Here is a 27,396-nt window from a genome sequence, read left to right as displayed (position 1 = left end):
GACGTAGTTAGGGGAGGCTGTGTGGGGGAGTTAGGGGGCGGCTGTGTGGGGAGTTAGGGGAGGCTTTGTGAGGGAATTGGGGGAAGCTGTGTGAGGGAGTTAGGGGAGGCTGTGTGGGGGAGTCAGGGGAAGCTGTGTGACGTAGTTAGGGGAAGCTGTGTGACGTAGTTAGGGGAAGCTGTGTGGGGGAGTTAGGGAAGGCTGTGTGGTGGAGTTAGGGAAGGCTGTGTGGGGTAGTTAGGGAAGGCTGTGTGGGGTAGTTAGGGAAGGCTGTGTGGGGTAGTTAGGGAAGGCTGTGTGGGGTAGTTAGGAAAGGCTGTGTGGTGGAGTTGGAGAAGGCTGTGTGGGGTAGTTAGGGAAGGCTCTGTAGAGGAGTTAGGAAAGGCTGTGTGGTGGAGTTAGGGGAAGCTGTGTAGGGGAGTTAGGGAAGGCTGAGTTAGGGGAAGCTGTGTGGGGTAGTTAGGGAAGGCTGTGTAGTAGAGTTAGGGAAGGCTTTGTAGGGGAGTTAGGGAAGGCTGTGTGGGATAGTTAGGCTGAAGGGAAGGCTGTGTGGGGTAGTTAGGGAAGGCTGTGTGGGGTAGTTAGGGAAGGCTCTGTAGAGGAGTTAGGGAAGGCTGTGTGGGGTAGTTAGGGAGGGCTCTGTAGAGGAGTTAGGAAAGTCTGTGTAGTGGAGTTAGGGGAAGCTGTGTAGGGGAGTTAGGGAAGGCTGAGTTAGGGAAGGCTGTGTAGGGGAGTTAGGGAAGGCTGTGTAGGGGAGTTAGGGAAGGCTGTGTGGGGTAGTTAGGGAAGGCTGTGTGGGGTAGTTAGGGAAGGCTCTGTAGAGGAGTTAGGAAAGGCTGTGTGGTGGAGTTAGGGAAGCTGTGTAGGGGAGTTAGGGAAGGCTGAGTTAGGGAAGGCTGTGTAGGGGATTTAGGGAAGGCTGTGTAGGGGAGTTAGGGAAGGCTGTGTAGGGGAGTTAGGGAAAGCTGTGTAGAGGAGTTAGGGAAGGCTGTGTGGTGGAGTTAGGGGAAGCTGTGTGGGCTAGTTAGGGAAGGCTGAGTTAGGGAAGGCTGTGTGGTGGAGTTAGGGAAGGCTGTGTGGTGGAGTTAGGGAAGGCTGTGTAGGGGAGTTAGCAGAAGCTGTGTTGGGTAGTTAGGGGAAGCTGTGTGGGGTAGTTAGGGAAGGCTGTGTAGGGGAGTTGGGGGAGGCTGTGTGGGGGAGTTAGGGGCGGCTGTGTGGGGGAGTTAGGGGAGGCTTTGTGAGGGAATTGGGGGAAGCTGTGTGAGGGAGTTAGGGGAGGCTGTGGGGGGGGATAGGGGAGGCTGTGTGGGGAGATGGGGGAGGCTGTGTGGGGGAGTCTGGAAGAAGAGGAAACGGTCTTTCTCCATTTGCAGCCACCAGTCAGAGTGTAAGAAGGGGGAGTCTTTGGGAGCAGAAAGCAGAGTCATCTAGGATGTTTAAAACATTAGAATTCCTCTGTGGGGAGTTAGGGTAAGGGTTGGACCCTCCAGGCCTCCTCTTCTCTGGCTGTGGGGTTTCAGGCTTAGACCCTCAAAACCTCAGAATTGAGAGAGTCAGAATTGCACCAGGTCTTTTCTCCTCTGGCTATGGGAAGTCAGGGTTAGGGATGGGCCCTCCAGGCTTCCTCTCCTCTGGCTGTGGGGAGTCAGGCTTGCACACTCCAGGCCTCCTCTCCACTGGCTGTAGGGTGTCAGGCTTGGACCCTCCAGGCCTCCTCTCGTCTGGCTTTGGGGAGTTAGAATTGGACCCTCCAGGCCTCCATATCACTGAATGTGGGGAGTCAGGCTTGGACCCTCCAGGTGTCCTCTCCTCTGGTTTTGGCAAGTTAGGAGTAGGCTTGTACCCCCCAGGCCGCCTCTCCTCTGACAGTGGGGAGTTAGGCCTGCACCCTCCAGGTGTCCTCTCCTCTGGTTTTGGGGAGTTAGGCCTGAACCCTCCAGGCGTCTTCTCTGACTGTGGTGAGTCAGGCATGGACCCTCCAATCCTCCTCTCCTCTGGCTGTAGGGAGTCATGCTTGAACCCTCCAGGCGTCTTCTCTGACTGTGGGGAGTTAGGCTGTGGTGAGTCATGCTTGCACCCTCCAGGCATCTTCTCTGACTGTGGGGAGTTAGGCTGTGGTGAGTCAGGCTTGGACCCTCCAGGCATCTTCTCTGACTGTGGGGAGTTAGGCTGTGGTGAGTCAGGCTTGGACCCTCCAGGCGTCTTCTCTGACTGTGGGGAGTTAGGCTGTGGTGAGTCAGGCTTGGACCCTCCAGGTGTCTTCTCTGACTGTGGGGAGTTAGGCTGTGGTGAGTCAGGCTTGAACCCTCCAGGCGTCTTCTCTGACTGTGGGGAGTTAGGCTGTGGTGAATCAGGTTTGGACCCTCCAGGCGTCTTCTCTGACTGTGGGGAGTTTGGCTGTGGTGAGTCAGGCTTGGACCCTCCAGGCGTCTTCTCTGACTGTGGGGAGTTAGGCTGTGGTGAGTCAGGCTTGGACCCTCCAGGCGTCTTCTCTGACTGTGGGGAGTTAGGCTGTGGTGAGTCAGGCTTGGACCCTCCAGGCGTCTTCTCTGACTGTGGGGAGTTAGGCTGTGGTGAGTCAGGCTTGGACCCTCCAGGCGTCTTCTCTGACTGTGGGGAGTTAGGCTGTGGTGAGTCAGGCTTAGACCCTCCAGGCGTCTTCTCTGACTGTGGGGAGTTAGGCTGTGGTGAGTCAGGCTTGGACCCTCCAGGCGTCTTTCTGACTGTTGGGAGTTAGGCTGTGGTGAGTCAGGCTTGGACCCTCCAGGCGTCTCCTCTGACTGTGGGGAGTTAGGCTGTGGTGAGTCAGGCTTGGACCCTCCAGGCGTCTTCTCTGACTGTGGGGAGTTAGGCTGTGGTGAGTCAGGCTTGAACCCTCCAGGCGTCTTCTCTGACTGTGGGGAGTTAGGCTGTGGTGAGTCAGGCTTGGACCCTCCAGGCGTCTTCTCTGACTGTGGGGAGTTAGGCTGTGGTGAGTCAGGCTTAGACCCTCCAGGCGTCTTCTCTGACTGTGGGGAGTTAGGCTGTGGTGAGTCAGGCTTGGACCCTCCAGGCGTCTTCTCTGACTGTGGGGAGTTAGGCTGTGGTGAGTCAGGCTTGGACCCTCCAGGCGTCTTCTCTTACTGTGGGGAGTTAGGCTGTGGTGAATCAGGCTTGGACCCTCCAGGCGTCTTCTCTGACTGTGGGGAGTTAGGCTGTGGTGAGTCAGGCTTGGACCCTCCAGGCGTCTTCTCTGACTGTGGGGAGTTAGGCTGTGGTGAGTCAGGCTTGCACCCTCCAGGCGTCTTCTCTGACTGTGGGGAGTTAGGCTGTGGTGAGTCAGGCTTGGACCCTCCAGGCGTCTGCTCTGACTGTGGGGAGTTAGGCTGTGGTGAATCAGGCTTGGACCCTCCAGGCGTCTTCTCTGACTGTGGGGAGTTAGGCTGTGGTGAGTCAGGCTTAGACCCTCCAGGCGTCTTCTCTGACTGTGGGGAGTTAGGCTGTGGTGAGTCAGGCTTAGACCCTCCAGGCGTCTTCTCTGACTGTGGGGAGTTAGGCTGTGGTGAGTCAGGCTTGGACCCTCCAGGCGTCTTCTCTGACTGTGGGGAGTTAGGCTGTGGTGAGTCAGGCTTGGACCCTCCAGGCGTCTTTCTGACTGTTGGGAGTTAGGCTGTGGTGAGTCAGGCTTGGACCCTCCAGGCGTCTCCTCTGACTGTGGGGAGTTAGGCTGTGGTTAGTCAGGCTTGGACCCTCCAGGCGTCTTCTCTGACTGTGGGGAGTTAGGCTGTGGTGAGTCAGGCTTGCACCCTCCAGGCGTCTTCTCTGACTGTGGGGAGTTAGGCTGTGGTGAGTCAGGCTTGAACCCTCCAGGCGTCTTCTCTGACTGTGGGGAGTTAGGCTGTGGTGAGTCAGGCTTGGACCCTCCAGGCGTCTTCTCTGACTGTGGGGAGTTAGGCTGTGGTGAGTCAGGCTTAGACCCTCCAGGCGTCTTCTCTGACTGTGGGGAGTTAGGCTGTGGTGAGTCAGGCTTGGACCCTCCAGGCGTCTTCTCTGACTGTGGGGAGTTAGGCTGTGGTGAGTCAGGCTTGGACCCTCCAGGCGTCTTCTCTTCCTGTGGGGAGTTAGGCTGTGGTGAATCAGGCTTGGACCCTCCAGGCGTCTTCTCTGACTGTGGGGAGTTAGGCTGTGGTGAGTCAGGCTTGGACCCTCCAGGCGTCTTCTCTGACTGTGGGGAGTTAGGCTGTGGTGAGTCAGGCTTGGACCCTCCAGGCGTCTGCTCTGACTGTGGGGAGTTAGGCTGTGGTGAATCAGGCTTGGACCCTCCAGGCGTCTTCTCTGACTGTAGGGAGTTAGGCTGTGGTGAGTCAGGACTTTAGACCCTCCAGGCGTCTTCTCTGACTGTGGGGAGTTAGGCTGTGGTGAATCAGGCTTGGACCCTCCAGGCGTCTTCTCTGACTGTGGGGAGTTAGGCTGTGGTGAGTCAGGACTTTAGACCCTCCAGGCCTCCTCTCCTCTGGCTTTGGGAAGTTAGGGGTAGAGTTTTACCCTCCAGGCCTCCTCTCCTCTGGCTTTGGGAAGTTAGGGGTAGAGTTTTACCCTCCAGGCCTCCTCTCCTCTGGCTTTGGGAAGTTAGGGGTAGAGTTTTACCCTCCAGGCCTCCTCTCCTTTAGCTGTGGGGAAGTTTGGCTAGGCATGCCCACATCTGGGCCCCATTAGCCACATCAGATCAGAACTGGTGCTGGAAAAGACACCTGACTGGACCTGAACAGGACATTTGAGTTTACATTAATTCTATAAAACATTACACTTTAATTACCCGAGAAATAAAGAAGAAAAATAAATGAATGCAGTGAGATGAAGACTCCCCACAGCCAGAGGAGAGGAGGCCCAGAGGTTCTTGATTTTCCTGATCAACAACCGGCACCATGACAACCCTTCCTTGGTGTTGGATATGGGGGTTCTGGAATTGATCCCCTGTGAGTTGAACCCTGACCCCACACTTACGTCAACTCACTCAGCAGCCAGTCCTATAAAACCAGGGATGGAGATGAAGGCAATGGTGGATGCTGATTGGAACACGTTCAGGCCTAGTCTATAGAGCATTGCACAGACGCAAGCACCCCCCCCCCCCCCCCCCCCCCACACACACACACTAATACACACCACCTATACCCAGGGACGAGCCTTGGGTTTTGTTGGATAGATAGCCTTTCAGTGTGGATGCTGGGGCCCAGAGTGCTGGGTGCTACAATGCTGGTATTGTCTGACAAAAGGAAGGAACAGTGGGTTAACTGCCTTGTTCAGGGGCAGAATGACAGACTTTTACCTCAGCTCGGTGACTCAATCTTGTAACCATTCGGTTACTAGTCCAACGCTCTAACCTCCTGCCACCCCCTTAAAGATTTGAATTTCCAAAATCTCACCACTCTACGCACATTTTTATCACACAACCGCCTGGTTTAAATTTTGGACTTCAAGCAAGGTTTCACAGATCCCGATGAGCTTCAATTCGATTAGTGTCAGCACCAGATAAATGGCCAAAGATTCTGGTCTATTGACCCCACTGGTCGTCGTCCAGAGATTGCTTCAACTGATTATTACCGCTCACTAGTAAGTATTTTGTCCAAACCTATTATGTTTCGATGAGTATTCAGTGCAGTGTGGTGAAAGAGTAATGTATGTTCAGTCAACATCATTCAAAACAGCATCCTGTTCAACGTCCAGCTTCACTGTACATCTAATATATCTAAGTACATACTGCAGCTAAGTGTATCTGACGATTGAAAGATCCATTGTGTCTTCTTCTAGAGGGTTGTTTGTAGAAGATCTTGTTCCTGTTTGGTCTATGGAAGGTTATGCTCCGTTCTCTTTGGAGCCTGCAGTGTGTTGACAGATGAGGTCACATGAGGCACGGTTGTCAAAAGACTAGACTGTGCTAATTATGATGACAACTGTTATCCAGACAAATGTATCCGCTTTGTAAATATTTATCATCATTTTTCCTTTAAGTAAGCAGTGGTTGATAACATAGGATCTTATCTTGTTGGAAACCGTATACCTTATATTGATATCACAATATATGATGTTGATGGAATTTATTTACAGTAATAAAAGCCAATGGGGCAGCAGGGTAGCCTAGTGATTAGAGCGTTGGATTTGTAACCGGAAGGTTGCAAGTTCAAATCCCAGAGCTGACAAGGTACAAATCTGTCGTTCTGCCCCTGAACAGGCAGTTAACCCACTGTTCCTAGGCCGTCTTTGAAAATAAGAATTTGTTCTTAATTAACTGACTTGCCTAGTTAAATAAAGGTTAAAAAAAGTTAACAAAAAAATGCATTAAGTATGATCCCATAGTCAAATGACGCAAATGTTCAACCATTCTTTGAAACACTTAGTGATATGCCCACCAAGGATTCACTGCTACAATACGGCATTGTAAGACAGAGTGACACACACTATGTCACTGGGGGTTTGGCTGGACTCCCACTAACTCTTCCCTGAGTGGCTTAGTCTTTGCCAAGGTACTTCTCCAAGTGCTAGTGTATATTAATACATCCACTGTTCTATACTACTGAAATACCACACAGTATAGGCCTGATACATTAATTACTGTATATAACTTAAAATAGCATACATTATACTAATACATGCATTACTGTATGCTACTGAAATACTACACAGTATACTATTACATTCACTACTGTATATAGCTGAAATACCATACATTATATTAATACATTAATTTACATTTTAGCAGACACCCTTATCAATTAGTGCAGTCATCTTAATATAACTTGGTGGGCAACCACATATCACAGTCATAGGAAGTACATTGGGCTAATTAAGAACTGTCCTCCCGAAGGAGTGGGAAGGCCAAATGACCAGAGGTGGCAGAATGGCGTGTTGGGGTCAGGGTGTAGGGTTTGAGCATAGTCTGAAGGTAGGGAGGGGCAGTTCCTCTTGCTCCGTAAGCAAGCACCAGGGTCTTATAGTGGAAGCGAGCTTCAACTGGAAGACAGTGGGGCGCGCAGAGGAGCGGGGATGCTTGAAGAGCAGGTGGCCTGCAAAAATCTGGATGAATTGCATAAATTATTCTGGATACGTCTTTACTGTATACTACTAACGTACCATACATTATACTAATACATTCATTACTGTATACTACTGAAATACTATACAGTATACTAATAATTTCATTACTGTATACTACTGAAATACCATACATTATACTAATACATTCATTACTTTATACTACTGAAGTACCATACATTATACTAATACATGCATTACTTTATACTACTGAAATACCATACAGTATACTAATACATTCATTACTGTATACTACTGAAATACTATACATTAAACTAATAGATTCATTACTGTATACTACTGAAATACTATATATTATAGTAATACATGCATTACTGTATACTACTGAAATACCATAAAGTATACTAATACATTAATTTCTGTATACTACTGAAATACCATACATTATACTAATGCATTCATTATTCTATACTACTTAAATAATATACATTCTACTAATACATTCATTACTGTATACTACTGAAATACCATACAGTATTCTAATACATTCACTACTTTCTATTACTGAAATACACACCCCTCAAAGCTCACTTATGCCTAAACTAGCTTACCTCAGTTGTCTTATCTAATCACAACCAAGCTGGAAACCATTTGTAAACTAGCTTACCTCAGTTGTCTTATCTAATCACAACCAAGCTGGAAACCATTCTTTACATGGAGGAGAGAGTTTGGGCGTAAGAGAAAGGAAAAGAGGCAGTCTAAAGAACAAAGGCCAAAGTCTTCTCTTTTCAAAGGACTAAACTCCCTATCCTGCACCCATCAATCGATAAATTGGGCCTTGAAATTAGATCTGTGTGAAAGGCGAGACGGGCCACCCTGTCTAGGGGCCTGAGAGGGCTGGCCCCTGGGGTGGGTACCTATTGTACCCCCGGCATAGGGCATTGAGGCTCACGCAGCCCCCCCCATCCTCCCCTACCAAGAGGATCAGGTGACCCTCCAGCACCTTTGAAATCGGGTACGTGATCAAACACCCCGCCATCACAAACTCCACCACAGCCCCCTCCAGTGAAATCCAGGCCAGTTTACTGACATTGATGGGTTGGTTGCTTGGATCATTGGAGGGAATTTCCGTTCTTATCCAAATTTACTGGCTTTAGGAAAAGCATACTAAGTTTGAGTCCATTTGAAAAATGTAAAAAGGTTTTACTTGTAAATGAATGAAAGTATTCAGGTAACTGTGTTTTCCTGAAGTGGTTTAACTCCCATTACATAAAGAACAAAGTGTCATGGGGCAGTGGGAAGGAGATGAGTGTTTTCTCCTAACCATATGGATGGTATAGGTTCCTGATGTTATCTCTAGAGTACCGTCCTTTCTCTCTTTCTATCTGTCTTCTTACACCCCCACCAGTTTTCTGCTCCTCTTCTTGTTCATTGTTCTGTCGTGCCTGTTGGGAGATTGGAAGGGAAAATTCTTCATTCCTCTGTAATTAGTCCTTTTCTTCCAACACTGCCAGGGGTCAGCAAGCTCCAAGCACAGGGACATAACGTTGTTTAGATATCTGAGCCAAAATATGGTCTCTCTCTCTGGCTGTCTCTCTCTCTCGCTGTCTCTCGCTGTCTCTCTCTCTCTCGCTGTCTCTCGCTGTCTCTCTCTCTCTCTCTCTCTCTCTCTCGCTGTCTCTCTCTCTCTCTCTCTTGCTCTCTCTCTCTCTCTCTCTCTCTTGCTCTCTCTCTCTCTCTCTTGCTCTCTCTCTCTCTCTCGCTCTCGCTCTCTCTCTCTCTCTCTTGCTCTCTCTCTCTCTCTCTCGCTCTCTCATCCAATCAGCCAGTGGGTGCTAAGAAGACATTCTTGTAACATGCTTCATTGAGCACTTCAGATTCACAGACAAGCCATTACTTTTCCATTACCCGTTTACATTCCAACACTGTTTTCATCTTTATGCTCTGAGTGACAAATTGCACAATTTATAAATCCAACAGTACTGAATATCTCAGTGTCTCAGGACTGCCCTGGGATACATACTGTACATGGGATCTAAGGAATGGCCCCAGCTCAACCTGATCTTTGAAAGAGAACTCTGCTAAAACCAAAATTGCTTACTTTGCTTTCACTAATCCTGTTCATGTCAATGCCTTGCCAGGGCCCGTTCCTACGACCGTCATTGTATTTTGTGTTTCTAGGTTTCTAGGTGTTTTCAAATGAACACATTCCACAGATTATCATAATTTTGAAAGGTTTTGTGCTAGTTTGTGTAATTGTAGGTTATGGTGACACAATCTAAGACAATAAAATGGATGATAATTATGTATGGAGTTGTCTTTCCGTAGCTTATTTACACATATCAACATGATTAGAGAGGTTTCCTGCAGAGGAATTTGGAATTATAATATAATTTCAAGCTGTGTAATTCAGAAATAACTAAATAAAAACAAACAAGTGCAGTATGTCTTTTCTCTACAGTAACAATGCATGAACAAACTAACACCATGGTCCTTATACAACATCTCCAACTGTGTGACATATAATTGTGCTTTATTGTAACGACTGTTGGTGGAAGACGGTGAGGACCAAGGTGCAGCGTGGTAAGTGTTAATCTTGTTTATTTAACTTAACACTGAATAATCAAAACAACCGAAACAGTTCTGTCTGGTGCAGACACAAAAACACAAAGAAACTACCCACAAAACTCAGGTGGGGAAAGGCTACCTATGTATGGTTCTCAATCAGAGACAACGATAGACAGCTGCCTTTGATTGAGAACCACACCGCCAAACAACAAAGAAATACAAAACATAGAAAATGAACATTGAATGCTCACCCTAGTCACACCCTGGCCTAACCAAAATAGAGAATAAAAGCCTCTCTATGGCCAGGGCGTGACATTTATATATAAGTCAACTTTTGTTTCATCTGTCCACAGAATATTTAGCCAGTAACGTTGTGGAACATCTAGGTGCTCTTTTGCAAATTTCTGTCATGCAGAAATGTATTTTTTTTGTACAGCAGTGGCTTCTTCCCGTGGTGTCCTCCCATGAACAACATTCTTGTTTAGTGTTTGACGTATCGTAGACTCGTCAACAGAGATGCTATTGTGTTCCAGAGATTTCTATAAGTCTTTAGCTGATGCTCTAGGATTCTTCTTAACCTCATTGAGCATTCTGCGCTCTGCTCTCTCCTAGGATGAGTAGCAACAGTGCTGAACTTTCTCCATTTATAGACAATTTGTCTTACCGTGGACGGATGAACATCAAGGCTTTTAGAGATACTTTTGTAACCCTTTCCAGCTTTATGCAAGTCAGCAATTCTTAATCGTAGGTCTTCTGAGATCTCTTTTGTTCGAGGCATGGTCCACATCAGGCAATGCTTCTTGTGAATAGTAAACTCAAATTTTCTGAGAGTTTTTTATAGGGCAGGAAATCTCTAACCAACATCTACAATCTCATCTCATTGTTTGGACTCCAGGTTAGCTGACTCCTAACTCCAATTAGCTTTAGAAGAAGTCATTAGCCTAGGAGTTCACATATTTTCCCCAACCAACACTGTGAATGTTTCAATGATGTATTCAATATAGACAAGAAACATACACTAATTTGTGTGTTATTAGTTTATTTCTTCGGGATTGGTGTCCCTTCCACGGGATGGCTGAGCTAACGTAGGCTAATGCAAATAGCATTAGGTTGTAAGTAACAAGAACATTTCCCAAGACATAGACATATCTGATATTGGCAGAAAGCTTAAATTCTTGTTAATCTAACTGCACTGTCCAATTTACAGTAGCTATTACAGTGAAAGATTACAATCCTATTGTTTGAGTAGAGTGCACACTTTTGAACATGATTAGTTATTAATAAACAAATGAGGCACATTTGGGCAGTCTTGATACAACATTTTCAACAGAAATGCAATGGTTCATTGGATCAGTCTAACACTTTGCCCATACACTGATTCCATCTAGTGGCCAAAATCTAAATTGGTCCTGGGCTGGAATAATACATTATGGCCTTTCTCTTTATTTCAAAGATGATGATACAAAAAAATACAAAATAACGGTTATTTTTTTCTTTGTATTATCTTTAACCATTGTGTTATATTCTACTACATTCCTTTCACATTTCCATGAACTTCAAAGTGTTTCCTTTCAAATGGTTCCAAGAATATCCATATCCTTGCTTCAGGGCCTGAGCTACAGGCAGTTAGATTTGGTTATGTCATTTTAGGCTAAATTTGAAAAAAAGGGGCTAATCCTTAATTCAGCACAGTTTGTGTGTCTATTGTTAGATGAAGATCTGATCAAATTGTATGACCAATTCATGCAGAAATCCAGGTAATTCCAAAGGGTTCACATACTTTGTCTTGCCACTGTACATATAACTGTGTGACATACATTTCACTCTGAATGGGTAAAAGTAGACCCTCATAGATCACCCCTAACCTCACCTTTAGTTTAAACTGTTACATGTGTCCTGTCGCCCAAGGCTAACTCCTCCGGTTGCTCAGTTCTAAGGTTACAATGTTGACCTCCATAATCTGCGCACTAGTTGTTAGGGCAGCCTGAAAAAAACAGTCAAATAAGCAATGATAACAAATCCAATATTAGTATGCTCTTAGCTGTCATATTCAATAAATCTCAATTTAAATATCTATTTCAGTCAAGCAGTGCTGCAATTGAATGTTTTTCAAATTGCCACAAGCTGGTTTATTGTCAGGTTGTTCTTGGATTTGGATGACCCTGGATGGATGAGTTTGGTAACATGTTGGCCCTGGATGGGTGAGTAACCCTTGGCAGAATACTTTCCTTTGCTGCCTCCTTGTGGTGTACACGGGAATAGACTTTGGAATAAGCAAAGTCAAGTACAGGGAGGTTGCCATCATGTTTATAATCTTCTCTAAACAGACTTTCCGTCAGATTTGGTCACGGGTTATCAAGTCATGATTTACGTAAAACATGTCTGTCAAGAGCCACCCCTCTTCTAAAGTACCATGCATGTAAACTTTGATATCTACCATAACAAATTAAATAGAAAAGATCGGTACGTCATTGATTTGGAATTGATCATTTATAGCCTAATGGTGAGTTTAAACTTGCCACATGGAGGCAATAAAAGCACTATTAGATCATATCCCTCTGACACAGCACATCATAAAATACTGAACCGTAATGATTTCAGTTGAAGGGAAAATGACCACTGCTACTTTCTGACAGTGTATTCCGTTTAGGTTATTATGTGTTTGCTTACATACAGTAGAGTATACTATCAAGTCATGTGGCATCGCATCACAAGGATGTAGCAAAACTACTGGTAATTTACTGAAGTTACCGGAATCTTTGGCAATTTATGGTAGCCTAATTAATGAAAAAACAGCATCTAATTAACAATGGCAATATTTTCAATTAACTATGCAAATCGTATCCAATTATTAACTTTTTTTTACAACTGCCACCGATTTGGTGCCAAAACATTTACAACAAAGACATAGTAAAATAAATAAGTGTGATTTTATTTTTTTTAAATTTAATTATGGTATTCACTAAGTTGATGGTTTATATTTAGGATCATGTTTACAGATTGGTAATTCTTTTTTAAATCATGTTATTTGATTATTCTATATATTTAATTATTTTATATATTTCACATGTGAAAAGGCCAAATAGATGGACAGAGACAATTACAGGCACCTGTGATAATCTGAAGTACCCCAAAAGGCCACTAGATGTCATCTGATTACAAAAAAATATATCTTGAAAGTTACCAAAATGTTAGCTTGCTTGTAAAATTCACAACTTTCCTGTAATATACCCTCTGCTCCTAAAGAGGATCGAGGGAATGTTAACAAAATATCTCGGACATTGTTTTTTATTTATAGAAAAATAAGAACACTATTTCATAAAAAATATCAACAATGTATTCTCATTTAATTATTTCTTATAAGGGGATTTGGATAATAACATCCTGTTTTTGCTAAATATTCTCTAAGGGCAGTGAAAGGGAAGGTTGCCTTTCTGAAGGCTTGTTAAAGGGATACTTTCAGATTTTGGCCATTTATCTACTTCCTCAGAGTCAGATGAACTCATGGATACCATTTTGATGTGTCTGTGTCCAGTATGAGGGAAGTTATAGGTAGTTTTGCGAGCCAATGCTCTCCAAAAGATTGACAAACAACTGACACAATGAAACAAATAGTTTGCACGAATTAGCTGGAGTCAGTGGTAATAGTGGAGAGAGACGTTCCTATAGCATGTCTTCACCACACACCCCTCCCCTTGATCTAGTCTCTACATGTAAAATTATGCTTGAGACACATTTCCTCACACATACACAGTAACCTCCATTTGGTGAATGTAGATTGGCAGAGAAAATAAAGGAACAGCATAACACTTTGCTCCGAGGCAGATGAACACTTTGCCCTAAACACTGTCCACTAACCTTTTGATGACACAGGGGCACGAACTTCCCCGCATGGGCCTTTGTTGAAGCAGGTAAGGGGACATTTTCTCCCGAACAGTGGACACTGTGGTTGTCTCCATACCCCCAGTAGTGACACAACTTCCATGCCCCACCGAGGAACATTTTGCGGTGCAGCCCGGGGAACGGGTCAGAGCACACCCTCTCCTCTCCTGGTTCCATGGAGAGGTCATAATCAGTATCAGTCAATGTTGGGATGAAAACCTCACACACCCCATCACAGGGTGCCCCCCATAGGAACAGCAGAGGAGCAAGAAGGAGACAGTTTGGCCTCCAACACAGCATCCGCACCAGGGCCCGACTGATAAACTTGAGTTTGAACCTAAACCAATCAGTGTTGATAACTAGTGCTAGCCCCCTCGTGGAGCCGGGTATGGCTAGTGCTAGTTATCAACTTATTTCAAAATGCACGCAGAGACATAAAATTCTGTGCTGTCGGTGACGTTTAATTTAACATGTTTTTTTTGTGAGCATGGCCTTGTTTTTATTACAGCATATTGAATGACAGCCATTCATATTCCATTCACCCAGCTCAGTGTAACATTGATAGGTTTAGGCTACTACATGATCCTCTAATTTTCCATATACCCATCATGAGGTTGCTACAAACTAGCCTATGAATGAAAGTTTTAACAATGTAGGTGCAAAGGTTGAGATACATTTTAGTTATCAAGGTGACAGACATTGACACATTTAATACTTTCTTGCTTAATCTTGCCTGCATCTAGCTGATCTAGGGTGTAATCATTAGTCTAACAGTTGCAAATGATAGTTTCTATTGGATGAATTCAGGTATGTTTATCCCCGTTTTGTTACATCTGTTTCTGTTTAAGAAACGTTTTTCAACAGAATCGGCAGAATGAGTACACCCCAGATCACACGCAAACACAATTCACTTTCAAAGCATCCATATACAAACAGCATGATCCTTTTGATCGTTGGATAATTCCTTCTCGCATCTGAACGCTCTCCTCCGCTCAACTTTTCCCTTCTCTTGTGGACTTCAGTGCACAACACATCAGCTGTCTGTGACCAGGCAAATAAACCCTATCCAAGCTAAACCTTCATATCATAACCGCTAAATGCTACACACAGCCTACATCATTGTCACCATATTAGCTAACGTCAAGTCAACATAGCTACTAGAACTAGTAAACCCATTACAATCATGCAGTACAGTGTACAGTTAGCAAGCATTTTAGCAGTTACACCAGCAGGCCCGGGGGCAATAAATGTATTAAACCAAAAGCTTACCTTGACTTGGAAGAGTTCCAGTTTTAGCTGCATTTGCTAGCTAAGTAGGTGAAAGTTTAGAAAATGAAATATAGCTCTCTCTCTCGCTATCCTGCTTCTTATTAATTCTTGAAGAAATTAATTTGTTCAAAACTGTTCACCTGGTGTCTTTGTTTCTCTTTGAGTCAACTACTCACCACATTTTTGCACTGCACGTCAGCTAGCTGTAGCTTATCCGTTCAGTACTAGATTAATGGGTGGACAACATGTCAGTTGTTGCTGCAAAAGCTCTGATAGGTTGGAGGACGTCCTCCAGACGTTGTCATAATTACTGTGTAAGTCTATGGAAGGGGGTAAGAACCCTGATTCTCCTAGGTTTTGTATTGAAGTCAGTGTACCCAGAGGAGGACAGAAACTAGCCGGCTACGCCATGGTGCTACCCTACAGAGTGCTGTTGCGTTTAGTTTATTTGCACAAATAGAAAGACAGTTTGTAACAGTAAATTAACAATATGTGCAGGAGGGGGAAAAAGCCCAAAAAGTCATAAATGGTCATACATCACACAGATTTAGCAGTGTTGACAAACAAACAAAGGATAAAATAAAAACTAGACTCAAAAGGATAAAGGAATAGAACATCTAATCAGAAAGTCAAGCTACTGGTGTAGAACTGTGATGGACAGTACGTGCCTTTCAAAAACTAAAATCAACAATGACAGGAGTAGCTTTGCAAAACCAGGCGGGAATGATTTCCAGATCATAGAGCCTCTATAGGTCATTGAGAATTGAGAATAGGTTGTTCTTGAGTATGGGTGACGAAGCTGTTTACTGTTTCTTGTTGAGTAGTTATGGAATTTATATGTGGCAGTAAAATAGTTTTTTAATAAAGAGGGTAGTAAAAGTGCAGTAAATAAAGTGCGGTAAATAAATTGAGCATCTTGAAAATAATGTGTTTGATAAATATTCAGGAGTCGTACTTTTTTGAAAGTGGTGCTGAATGGTCTCTACAAATGGCAGGTGATATTGTTCTTACAGAGCGTTTCTGCAGATGGATTGATAGTAGTTTGGTGTGTGCTGGTCCATATAATGTTACAGTAACGGATGAATGGGAAGATCATTGTCTAATAGAGACAGAGGAAAAGTACTTTTGTTTAAGGGATATCTAATTTTGTATCCCCGTATTTTTGGCGATCTTAGAGGTTGTCTTTATGTGTGCTTTCCATGACAATGCATCATCAATCAGAACACCAAGAAAGCGGGTTGTACAGGCATGATCAACAGGAACAGTGCATTCAGAAAGTATTCAGACCCCTTCACTTTTTCCACATTTGTTACATTACAGCCTTATTCTAAAATGGATTAAATACATATTTTTGTCATCAATCTACACACATTACCCCATAATGAAATGTGCAAACAGGTTTTTAGAAATTAAAAATAAAGAACAGAAATACTTTTTTTATGTAATTATTAGACCGTTTGCTATGAGACTCTAAAAGCTCAACTGCATCCTGTTTCCATTGATCAACCCAGAGATGTTTCTTCAACTTGATTGGAGTCCACCTGTGGTAAATTCAATTGCTTGGACATGATTTGGAAAGGCACACATCTGTCTATATAAATCAAAATCAAATCAAATTTATTTATATAGCCCTTCGTACATCAGCTGATATCTCAAAGTGCTGTACAGAAACCCAGCCTAAAACCCCAAACAGCAAGCAATGCAGGTGGAGAAGCACGGTGGCTAGGAAAAACTCCCTAGAAAGGCCAATACCTAGGAAGAAACCTAGAGAGGAACCAGGCTATGTGGGGTGGCCAGTCCTCTTCTGGCTGTGCCGGGTGGAGATTATAACAGAACATGGTCAAGATGTTCAATGTTCATAAATGACCAGCATGGTCGAATAATAATAAGGCAGAACAGTTGAAACTAGAGCAGCAGCACAGTCAGGTGGAAGTTGAAACTGGAGCAGCAGCATGGCCAGGTAGACTGGGGACAGCAAGGAGTCATCATGTCAGGTAGTCCTGGGGCATGGTCCTAGGGCTCAGGTCAGTTGAAACTGGAACAGCAGCATGGCCAGGTGGACTGGGGACAGCAAGGAGTCATCATGTCAGGTAGTCCTGGGGCATGGTCCTAGGGCTCAGGTCCTCCGAGAGAGAGAAAGAAAGAGAGAAGGAGAGAATTAGAGAACGCACACTTAGATTCACACAGGACACCGAATAGGACAGGAGAAGTACTCCAGATATAACAAACTGACCCCAGCCCCCCGACACATAAACTACTGCAGCATAAATACTGGAGGCTGAGACAGGAGGGGTCAGGAGACACTGTGGCCCCATCCGAGGACACCCCCGGACAGGGCCAAACAGGAAGGATATAACCTAATATAAGGTCTCACAGTTGACAGTGCATGTCAGAGCAAAAACCATGCCATGAGGTCGAAGGAATTTCAAATTTGCTAGATTGGGACAGATTCATGAATTAGAGTGGACTTTCATCAGCCACAGGAATTGTGTCTGCTAAAGTAGGCACTATGTCTGCTAAAGTAGGCACTATGTCTGCTAAAGTAGGCACTATGTCTGCTAAAGTAGGCACTATGTCTGCTAAAGTAGGCTCTATGTCTGCTAAAGTACGCACTATGTCTGCTAAAGTAGGCACTATGTCTGCTAAAGTAGGCACTATGTCTGCTAAAGTAGGCACTATTTCTGTGAAAACAGATTAAACTTGTCCCCAATATTTTTTTGGTTCAGAAGTACGTGATCCGTCAACTAGAACTTCATTGGGGAGGGATTTGTTTTTCATCCTTTTATTGAGGATTTCATTGATCGTGCCCCATAGTGCTCTCATATTGTTCTTATGATTTGAGAGTTCACTGTCATAGTATAACTTTTTTGGTTGTTTTAATCATTTGATTGACACTGAACTGTCCGAATCTGTAGTTAATGTAACGGATGTGAAACGGCTAGCTAGTTAGCGGTGGTGCGAGCTAAATAGTGTTTCAATCGGTGAAGTCACTTGCTCTGAGACCTTGAAGTAGTGGTTCCCCTTGCTCTGCAAGGGCCGCGGCTTTTGTGGAGTGATGGGTAACGATGCTTCGTGGGTGACTGTTGTTGATGTGTGCAGAGGGTCCCTGGTTTGCGTCCGGGTATGAGCGAGGGGACGGTCTAAAGTTATACTGTTACATTAGGATTATATTTTTTAAAGGGGTCCAAATTGAAGATGTATTTAAAATGCACTGGTGAAAACACTGAGATGTGCAGGACATACTACCGACTACATTGCAGCTTATGTTTCATGCATAATCTCCCATGAGATACAGCTGCATGATACTCCAAACATTTAGGACACCTTCCTAATATTGAGTTGCACCACCTTTTCCCCTCAGAATTTGCCTAAATTCGTGGACTCTACAATGTGTTGAAAGCGTTCCACAGGGATGCTGGCCAGTGTTGACTCCAATGCTTCTCACAGTTGTGTCAAGTTGGCTGGATGTCCTTTGGGTGGTGGGACAATTCTTGATTCACATGGGAAACTTGAGCGTGAAACCCCACTAGCCATTCAGTTCTAGACACCAACCGGTGCGCCTTGCACCTACTACCATACCTCGTTCAAAGGCACTTTTATCTTTTGTCTTGCCCATTCACCCTCTGAATGGCACACACACACAATCCATGTCTCAATTGCCTCAAGGCTTAAAAATCCTCCATACCTTCATTTCATTTGTAAAGTTACTTTACTCATGTGGCCATCTTTTTTTAGTCTCCTCATCAATTCAGCAATCGCTCCATTCATCTTTACAGGACAGTGCAGGTAGGTAGTGAACTGATCTCTGTTTTTCTTCATGAGAAAGAAAGAAGAAAAGTGTGGGAAAAAAGGTGTGTGAAGGCAACTGTACAAATGGAACTGTTTTCTCTGTCACGTGTCACGGAAGGTTTTCTTCGGTCCTCCTGAGACACAGCTAAGTATCTGGGATGTTTTCGCTAGGAACCAAACTGAACCAAATGGCCGAACCAGGGAGGGACCAACCTGAATTTGTTTTTGTAGCAAAATATTTTCAGATGCAAAAACGTGTTGCTATGGTGTTCACCAATGAATACACCCTATGGCTGCACCCATGTGCTGCATTCAGCTTAATAATATGAATGCAGAGTAACAACACGTGTTGCTCTAGTCACTCCAGTCTAAATTCGCATTTAATACTTTTACCTTCTAACTTAGTGACATTATTTGTAGATTGTGCCATTCTATACTATAAAGCCCACCAATTTTTTTTATTTAACCTTTATTTAACCAGGTAGGCTAGTTGAGAACAAGTTCTCATTTGCAACTGCAACTGCAACTGCGACCTGAGGAATGAGGAATGATGAACAGTCAGGTCTACTTCTTCACCATTTATTTCATCGACCCTTTTCTATGAACATCACTAATACATTATGGTAGAATTCAAACAGTGTCAGGGTATTCATCTCCTTTGATTGGTTGCGTGTTTGGACATGGGATGCTAGCATCCTGTAATCTGCTCAGATTCTCTGATGTCCCTGTTCTGCCATATATCACTGCACATTCTGCAGCCCAGGAGCAAAATAATCATTTCCCAGTGATGGCCCAGAATATTTATACCCCTGTCCCCATCTCGGCTGACATTGTTCTCCTTTTCATAAATCATTGAGCTAAGGCAATTGCACACAGGCATACTGACCTGAATGAGATCTCTTCTCTTCATTGTGTTAGATGCACTGACTGTGGACCAATCGCTTAGTATTTGTTTGTGTTTAGGGGGTTGGCACAGAGGGGGGAATTCCGACCTGAGTTAAACACGGTAAATGGAACATAATTCCACTTTTTATGCACTTTTCTCTCGATGTGTATTCGGATCTTAAACTTAAGCATGAGAATAGCATGCTATTCACCCATTATTTGTTTAGGGTGGAGATCAAATAAATGAAGGTGTGTCTACAGATACACCGTATTCTGACCTTGACTTAATTCCCTAATAATTCCACCACTGTCATGTGCTTCCTCTGTAAATGCTGTAATGTGGTTGTTACTGAGGATCATAAGTAAATGTTGATAATACTTTTAAAAAGACATGTAGGGAGTTTTTCCTAGCCACCGTGCTTCTACACCTGCATTGCTTGCTGTTTGGGGTTTTAGGCTGCGTTTCTGTACAGCCCTTTGAGATATCAGCTGATGTACGAAGGGCTATATAAATGCATTTGATTTGATTTGATATTAAATCGTTATGGCGCGAAGCGCAGATCAAGCCATAACAGTTTGAACCAAAGGCATGGTGCAATACTTGGTCATGTCATCACACAGCTCCATGGCCAGTGCAGGCAATAGATGAGGGTATAGCCTACTATTGTACACTATTATCCCTGTTATAATTCTATATACACTAATCATCCAACATTACCATGGGATGAAGAACTGAATCGGGCAATTTTCAGATTGAAATAAACCACTGTTTTCTCTCTTTCGTAATGGCTCTCTCTCTTTCGTAATGGCTCTCTCTCTTTCGTAATGGCTCTCTCTCTTTCGTAATGGCTCTCTCTCTTTCGTAATGGCTCTCTCTCTTTAGTAATGGCTCTCTCTCTTTAGTAATGGCTCTCTCTCTTTAGTAATGGCTCTCTCTCTTTCGTAATGGCTCTCTATCTTTCATAATGGCTCTCTCTCTTTCGTAATGGCTCTCTCTCTTTCGTAATGGCTCTCTCTCTTTCGTAATGGCTCTCTCTCTTTCGTAATGGCTCTCTCTCTTTCGTAATGGCTCTCTATCTTTCATAATGGCTCTCTCTCTTTAGTAATGGCTCTCTCTCTTTCGTAATGGCTCTCTCTCTTTAGTAATGGCTCTCTCTCTTTAGTAATGGCTCTCTCTCTTTCGTAATGGCTCTCTCTCTTTAGTAATGGCTCTCTCTCTTTAGTAATGGCTCTCTCTCTTTAGTAATGGCTCTCTCTCTTTCGTAATGGCTCTCTCTCTTTCGTAATGGCTCTCTCTCTTTAGTAATGGCTCTCTCTCTTTAGTAATGGCTCTCTCTCTTTCGTAATGGCTCTCTCTCTTTCGTAATGGCTCTCTCTCTTTAGTAATGGCTCTCTCTCTTTCGTAATGGCTCTCTCTCTTTCGTAATGGCTCTCTCTCTTTAGTAATGGCTCTCTCTCTTTCGTAATGGCTCTCTCTCTTTCGTAATGGCTCTCTCTCTTTAGTAATGGCTCTCTCTCTTTAGTAATGGCTCTCTCTCTTTCGTAATGGCTCTCTCTCTTTCGTAATGGCTCTCTCTCTTTCGTAATGGCTCTCTCTCTTTAGTAATGGCTCTCTCTCTTTAGTAATGGCTCTCTCTCTTTAGTAATGGCTCTCTCTCTTTAGTAATGGCTCTCTCTCTTTCGTAATGGCTCTCTCTCTTTCATAATGGCTCTCTCTCTTTCGTAATGGCTCTCTCTCTTTCGTAATGGCTCTCTCTCTTTCGTAATGGCTCTCTCTCTTTCGTAATGGCTCTCTCTCTTTCGTAATGGCTCTCCAAAGCTGTTTTTTTATGATTCATAAATACAGTTGAAGTTGGAAGTTTACATAGAACTAGTCATTACAACTAGTTTTCAACCACTCCACAAATTTCTTGAAAACAGACTATAGTTCTGGCAAGTCAGTTAGGACATCTACTTTGTGCATGACACAAGTCATTATTCCTACAATTCTTTACAGACAGTTTATTTGACTTATAATTCACTGTATGACAATTCCAGTGGGTCAGAAGCTTACATACACTAAGTTGACTGTGCCTTTAAACATCTTGGAAAATTCCAGAAAATGATGTTACTGCTTTAGAAGCTTCTAAAGCCTAATTGATTAATTAGACTAATAGAATAATTGACATCATTTGAGTCAGTTGGAGGTGTACCTGTGGATGTACTTCAAGGCCTACCTTCAAACTCAGTGCCTCTTTGCTTGACATCATGGGAAAATCAAAAGAAATCAGCCAAGACATCAGAAAAAAACTGTAGACCTCCACAAGTCAGTTTCATCCCTGGGAGCAATTTCCAAACACCTGAAGGTATCACGTTACCCTGTACAAACAATAGTATGCAAGTATACACACCATGGGACCACGCAGCCGTCATACCGCTTAGGATGGAGACACATTCTGTCTCCTAGAGATGAACATACTTTGGTGTGAAAAGTGCAAATCAATCCCAGAACAACAGCAAAAGACCTTGTGAAGATTCTGGAGAGCACAGGTACAAAAGTATCTATATCCACAGTAAAACGAGTCCTATATCGACTTAACCTGAAAGGCCTCTCAGCAAGGAAGAAGCCACTGCTCCAAAACCGCCATAAAAAAAGCCAGACTACAGTTTGCAACTACACATGGGGACAAAGATCGTACTTTTTGGAGAAATGTCCTCTGGTCTGATGAAAGAAAAATAGAACTGTTTGGCCATAATGACCATCGTTATGTTTGGAGGAAAAAGGGGGAGGCTTGCAACCGTGAAGCACGGGGGTGGCAGCATCATGTTATGGGGGTGCTTTGCTGCAGGAGGGACTGGTGCACTTCACAAAATAGATGGCATCATGAGGGAAGAAAATTATGTGGATATATTGCAGCAACATCTCAAGACATCAGTTGTTAAAGCTTGGTTGCAAATGGGTCTTCCAAATGGACAATGACCCCAAGCATAATTCCAAAGTTGTAGCAAAATGGCTTAAGGATAACAAAGTCAAGGTATTGGAGTGGCCATCACAAAGCCCTGACCTTAATCCTATAGAAACTTTGTGGGGAGAACTGAAAAAGCACGTGAGAGCAAGAAGGCCTACAAACCTGACTCAGTTACACCAGCTCTGTCAGGAGGAATGCGTCAAAATTCACCCAACTTATTGTGGGAAGCTTGTGGAAGGCTACCCAAAACATTTGACCCAAGTTATACAATTTAAAGGCAATGCTACCAAATACTAATTGAGTGTATGTGAACTTCTGACCCACTGGGAATGTGATGAAAGAAATAAAAGCTGAAATAAATCATTCTCTCCACTATTATTCTGATATTTCACATTCTTAAATTAAAGTGGTAATCCTAACTGACCTAAAACAGGGAATTTTTGTCAGGAATATTCAAAAACCGAGTTTAAATGTTTTTGGCTAAGGTGTATGTACTTTGCTAAACCAAAACAATCTACAAGCTCAGAATTTTTTAAAATCTGACAATTGGTGGTGAAACTGAGACGAATATGTTGATATTTAGATGGCTTTCTTACATTGATCCCTAATATTCTGAACCTGTTCTCTCAAAATATTCTACTTCAGGGCTCTCCAACCCTGTTCCTGGAGAGCTACCCTCCTGTAGGTTATCAATCCAACCCCAGTTGTAACTAACCTCATTCAGCTTATCAACCAGCTAATTATTAGAATCGGGTGCGGTAGATTAGGGTTAGAGCGAAAACCTACAGGACTGTCTTTCTCCAGGAACAGGGTTGGAGAGTCCTGTTCTCAAATCAAATCAAATCAAATGTTATTTGTCACATACATATGGTTAGCAGATGTTAATGCGAGTGTAGCGAAATGCTTGTGCTTCTAGTTCCGACAATGCAGTAATAACCAACAAGTAATCTAGCTAACAATTCCAAAACTACTACCTTATAGACACAAGTGTAAGGGGATAAAGAATATGTACATAAAGATATATGAGTGAGTGATGGTACAGAGCGGCATAGGCAAGATACAGTAGATGGTATTGAGTGCAGTATATACATATGAGATGATTATGTAAACAAAGTGGCATAGTTAAAGTGGCTAGTGATACATGTATTACATAAAGATGCAGTAGATGATATAGAGTACAGTATATACATATACATATGAGATGAATAATGTAGGGTATGTAAACATTATATTAGGTAGCATTGTTAAAAGTGGCTAGTGATATATTTTACATTTCCCATCAATTCCCATTATTAAAGTGGCTGGAGTTGAGTCAGTGTGTTGGCAGCAGCCACTCAATGTTAGTGGTGGCTGTTTAACAGTCTGATGGCCTTGAGATAGAAGCTGTTTTTCAGTCTCTCGGTCCCAGCTTTGATGCACCTGTACTGACCTCGCCTTCTGGATGATAGCGGGGTGAACAGGCAGTGGCTCGGGTGGTTGTTGTCCTTGATGATCTTTATGGCCTTCCTGTGACATCGGGTGGTGTAGGTGTCCTGGAGGGCAGGTAGTTTGCCCCCGGTGATGCGTTGTGCAGACCTCACTACCCTCTGGAGAGCCTTACGGTGGTGGGCGGAGCAGTTGCCATACCAGGCGGTGATACAGCCCGACAGGATGCTCTCGATTGTGCATCTGTAGAAGTTTGTGAGTGCTTTTGGTGACAAGCCGAATTTCTTCAGCCTCCATTTTATGTTCTAGTGCTGTAAGTCTGCCAACACAATCCAAACAATCCAAACTAAGAGGTACAATGTATTTAAGGGGATGGCTTAATGTACCGAAAACACAACTAAATGAAAACCCCACAAGAATCTCTGTTGGCCAGCAAGTGGGAGGGTTTTTATGAAATGTATTCAGTGTGCAAGGTAGCCACACTTGCATAGCGTGTTACACGACTGAATAGGGTAAGTCTGAATACCAAATAATGAGAAGTGAGTAGGAAAGGCGTAAATTCCTAAGTCTGAATCGGCCCCATAGAGAACAATTTTGAAAATGATGTGTGGCATATTTGACCTGGTTAGCTAATGGCTGGAATATATGTCAGCGTTTGTGACTGAATTAGATTGTCATGTTTGTTTATATTTTTGTTCCATTTCTCCCTAAAATAAGCCTAGAAAGACCATGTGAGGCAAGTTCATGTGAGGCATGACTGAGGTCTAGGGCACTGAGTGTTTCCTAATCAGGCCACCAGCAGTACCCATGGGGCGATGACTCTGCATGTTTAATCTCACAGGCCTTGGTTGAATGACTTGGCCAGTCCCCATGCAGGAAAGCCAGGATTCCCCCTTCACTGTCAACAAAATCTGCCTCCCTAACACCGTCTGAAGGGCTTATCCGCTCCTCGTCCCAAATCAGAGGACTAACTATCTTTTTTTGACAACATGGAGTCTCCTTCAGTCATCCACATCTGCCAGTGAGGCTGAAGTTCACCCCCATGCAAGTGTTCCCACTTCCCAGTCACAAACAGCTGGTCAACTGTACTCATTCTGCCATGGAAAATATCCTGTTTACCAATGAGTGTTTTATGTTATCGTGCTTTCAGATGTATTCCTTATCTTATAAAACAATGACGTGATTTAATTCAATACTTTGTTTAGCCAGTTTAGGTATTGAGAATATGATGGATAGACATGATCTAAATCAATTCTCTATTTATTTTATACTTTGAAATCTTTCATCCTCATGTCTGTGTCCTAATGACATTAAACATGACATTTAACAGGGAGTCAAGTTACATGTACACACATTATGTCTAATGGTCTGGTTTAAGACATTTCCTTTTTCATTAAACTGATGCTGTTCAATAACCTTTTCAGAGTTCCTGGGTGGCGGTGACGGAAAGAACGATGTGTTCTCTGCTGGGAAACTGGTGCTAATGTCACGTTCATCGTATGAAGGAGACCAAGGCGCAGCGTGGTATGCGTACATTCTCTTTATTAAAAGAATGAACACCGAACAAAATAACCGTGAAGCTATACAATCGAGTGCTGACAGGCAACTACACATAGTCAAGATCCCACACCAGAAAGTGAGGGAAAAGGCCTGCCTAAATATGATCCCCAATCAGAGACAACGATAAACAGCTGTCTCTGATTGGGAACCATATCAGGCCAACATAGACATACAAAACCCCTAGACATGTAAAAAAAACCTAGACATACAAAAACCTAGAGTACCCACCCTAGTCACACCCTGACCTAACCAAAATATATAGAAAACAGAGATATCTAAGGTCAGGGCGTGACAGCTAATTCCAAAATGGCAGTCTATTCCCTTTATAGTGCACTTCTTTTGACTAGGGCTCTTATCCTAAGTTGTGCACTATATAGGGAATATGGTTCCATATGGGACGTACCCTAAGCCTCTGAATCTAACATTCTCTCACTGTAAATATGAAGGGGTTAAAGTATAAATAATGAATGTCCTCACTTCACTGACTCCCCTAATATTATTATTAGATTCAGATCATATAATATCCCTGTTAAATATACAGTAGTATGTTATTAGGTGTAATTTTTACAACCAGAATGCAGCCATGATTTGAAATGATTAATTTAGAGCACTATTTATTTCCTAATTTCGCACAGTAATCGTAAGTGTATGTGGAGTCCTAGATTTCTCTAAAATGGAGCCCTACCGTCAGTCAAAATAATAATAATGCTTCTTAATGGTTGTTCAAAGGCTCTCAAAAAATGAGTCCGGCCTCTACATCTGAAATACTCCCAACTGGAAAGAATTCAACAAGATTTGAAAAATGTAGTGCTATATCTACTTAAAATGAACACTTGATTACGTCAATCAGTTATACTCATATCATAAACATTAGCCGATGCCAATAGCAACAGCAAGTCTTACTGTAATCCGACACATAATGAACATGACATTACAAGACTAAATACTTTACAATTTACATACATTTAAAATCATTAACATGTAGTGTGTGTGCATCTATCAGTTACACATATATGTCAGTACTTAGAGTACATACATTGGCAAGATTAGCAAATTTAGGCATAACATGTACAAACGCTGACACTACACATCCAAGTATATCTGACCAACTGATGAAAGACAAGCATTGTAATTTTGAATTCCGTAAAGTAAATGTGGAAGAGGTGAAAAATTACTTTTGTCTATCAACAATGACAAGCAACCAGGTTCTGGCAACTTGGATGGAAAATTACTGAGGATAATAAGGAACGATATTGTCACTCCTATTTGCCATATCTTCAATTTAAGCCTACTAGAAAGTGTGTGCCCTCAGACCGGGAGGGAAGCCAAATGTATTCCCCTACCTGAGAATATTAAAGCCCCCTTTACTGGCTCAAATAGCCGATCAGTCAGCTTGTTACCAACCCTTAGTAAACTTTTGGAAAAAATAGTGTTTGACCAGATACAATGTTATTTTACAGTAAACAAACAGACTTCCAGCACACCAATAGGGAAGGACATTCAACAAGCACAGCACGTACACAAATGATGATTGGCTGAGAGAAATGAATGATAAAAAGATTGTGGGGGCTGTTTTGTTAGACTTCCGTGCTGCTTTTGACATTATCGATCATAGTATGTTGCTGGAAAAGTGTATGTGTTGTGGCTTTACACCCCCTGCTATATTGTGGATAAAGAGTTACCTGTCTAACAGAACACAGAGGGTGTTCTTTAATGGAAGCTTATCCAACAAAGTAGAATCAGGAATTCTCCGGGCAGCTGTCTAGGCCCCTTACTTTTTTCAATCTTTACTAACGATATGCCACAGGCTTTGAGTAAAGACACGTTAGCTACCACAGCGACTGATATGACAGCAACACTTGACAAAGTGCTGCAGTTAGTTTCAGAATGGGTGGCAAGTAATAAGTTAGTCCTAAATATTTCAAAAACTAAAAGCATTGTATTTGGGACAAATAATATACTAAACCTTATACCTCAACTAAATGTTGTAATGAATAATGTGAAAATTGAGCAAGTTGAGGAGACCAAACTGCTTGGAGTA

At 43.2% G+C, this 27,396-nt stretch overlaps 1 protein-coding gene across 1 annotated transcript; it reads right to left on the bottom strand.

Annotated features, from left to right (window-relative positions):
- Nucleotides 1-1,584: 1,584 nt before the first annotated feature.
- Nucleotides 1,585-13,656, bottom strand: LOC116375843 (basic proline-rich protein-like). Its single transcript, XM_031833789.1, has 4 exons — nucleotides 13,456-13,656; nucleotides 3,750-4,318; nucleotides 3,124-3,630; nucleotides 1,585-2,719 (listed from the first exon to the last, which is right to left on the bottom strand). The coding sequence occupies exons 1-4, from the start codon at nucleotides 13,654-13,656 to the stop codon at nucleotides 1,585-1,587; spliced, it is 2,412 nt and encodes an 803-aa protein (XP_031689649.1).
- Between the last annotated feature and the right edge of the window lie 13,740 nt (nucleotides 13,657-27,396).

This window comes from Oncorhynchus kisutch, linkage group LG1, assembly GCF_002021735.2.
Source record: "Oncorhynchus kisutch isolate 150728-3 linkage group LG1, Okis_V2, whole genome shotgun sequence".
NCBI classification, from domain to species: domain Eukaryota; kingdom Metazoa; phylum Chordata; class Actinopteri; order Salmoniformes; family Salmonidae; genus Oncorhynchus; species Oncorhynchus kisutch.
Note: the sequence above shows the minus strand (reverse complement) of the source record. Positions and strands in the feature narration are given on the sequence as shown.

Bases quoted from the DNA above. Each gene is read 5' to 3' on its own strand.
- LOC116375843 (XM_031833789.1), bottom strand. From the start codon at position 13,656: ATGGAACCAGGAGAGGAGAGGGTGTGCTCTGACCCGTTCCCCGGGCTG. The intron at 3,631-3,749 runs GTCAGAGAAGAC...CCCAACAGTCAG, and splicing joins CCACAGCCTAACTCCCCACA to AAAGACGCCTGGAGGGTCCA. The intron at 2,720-3,123 runs GTAAGAGAAGAC...CCCAACAGTCAG, and splicing joins CCACAGCCTAACTCCCCACA to AAAGACGCCTGGAGGGTCCA.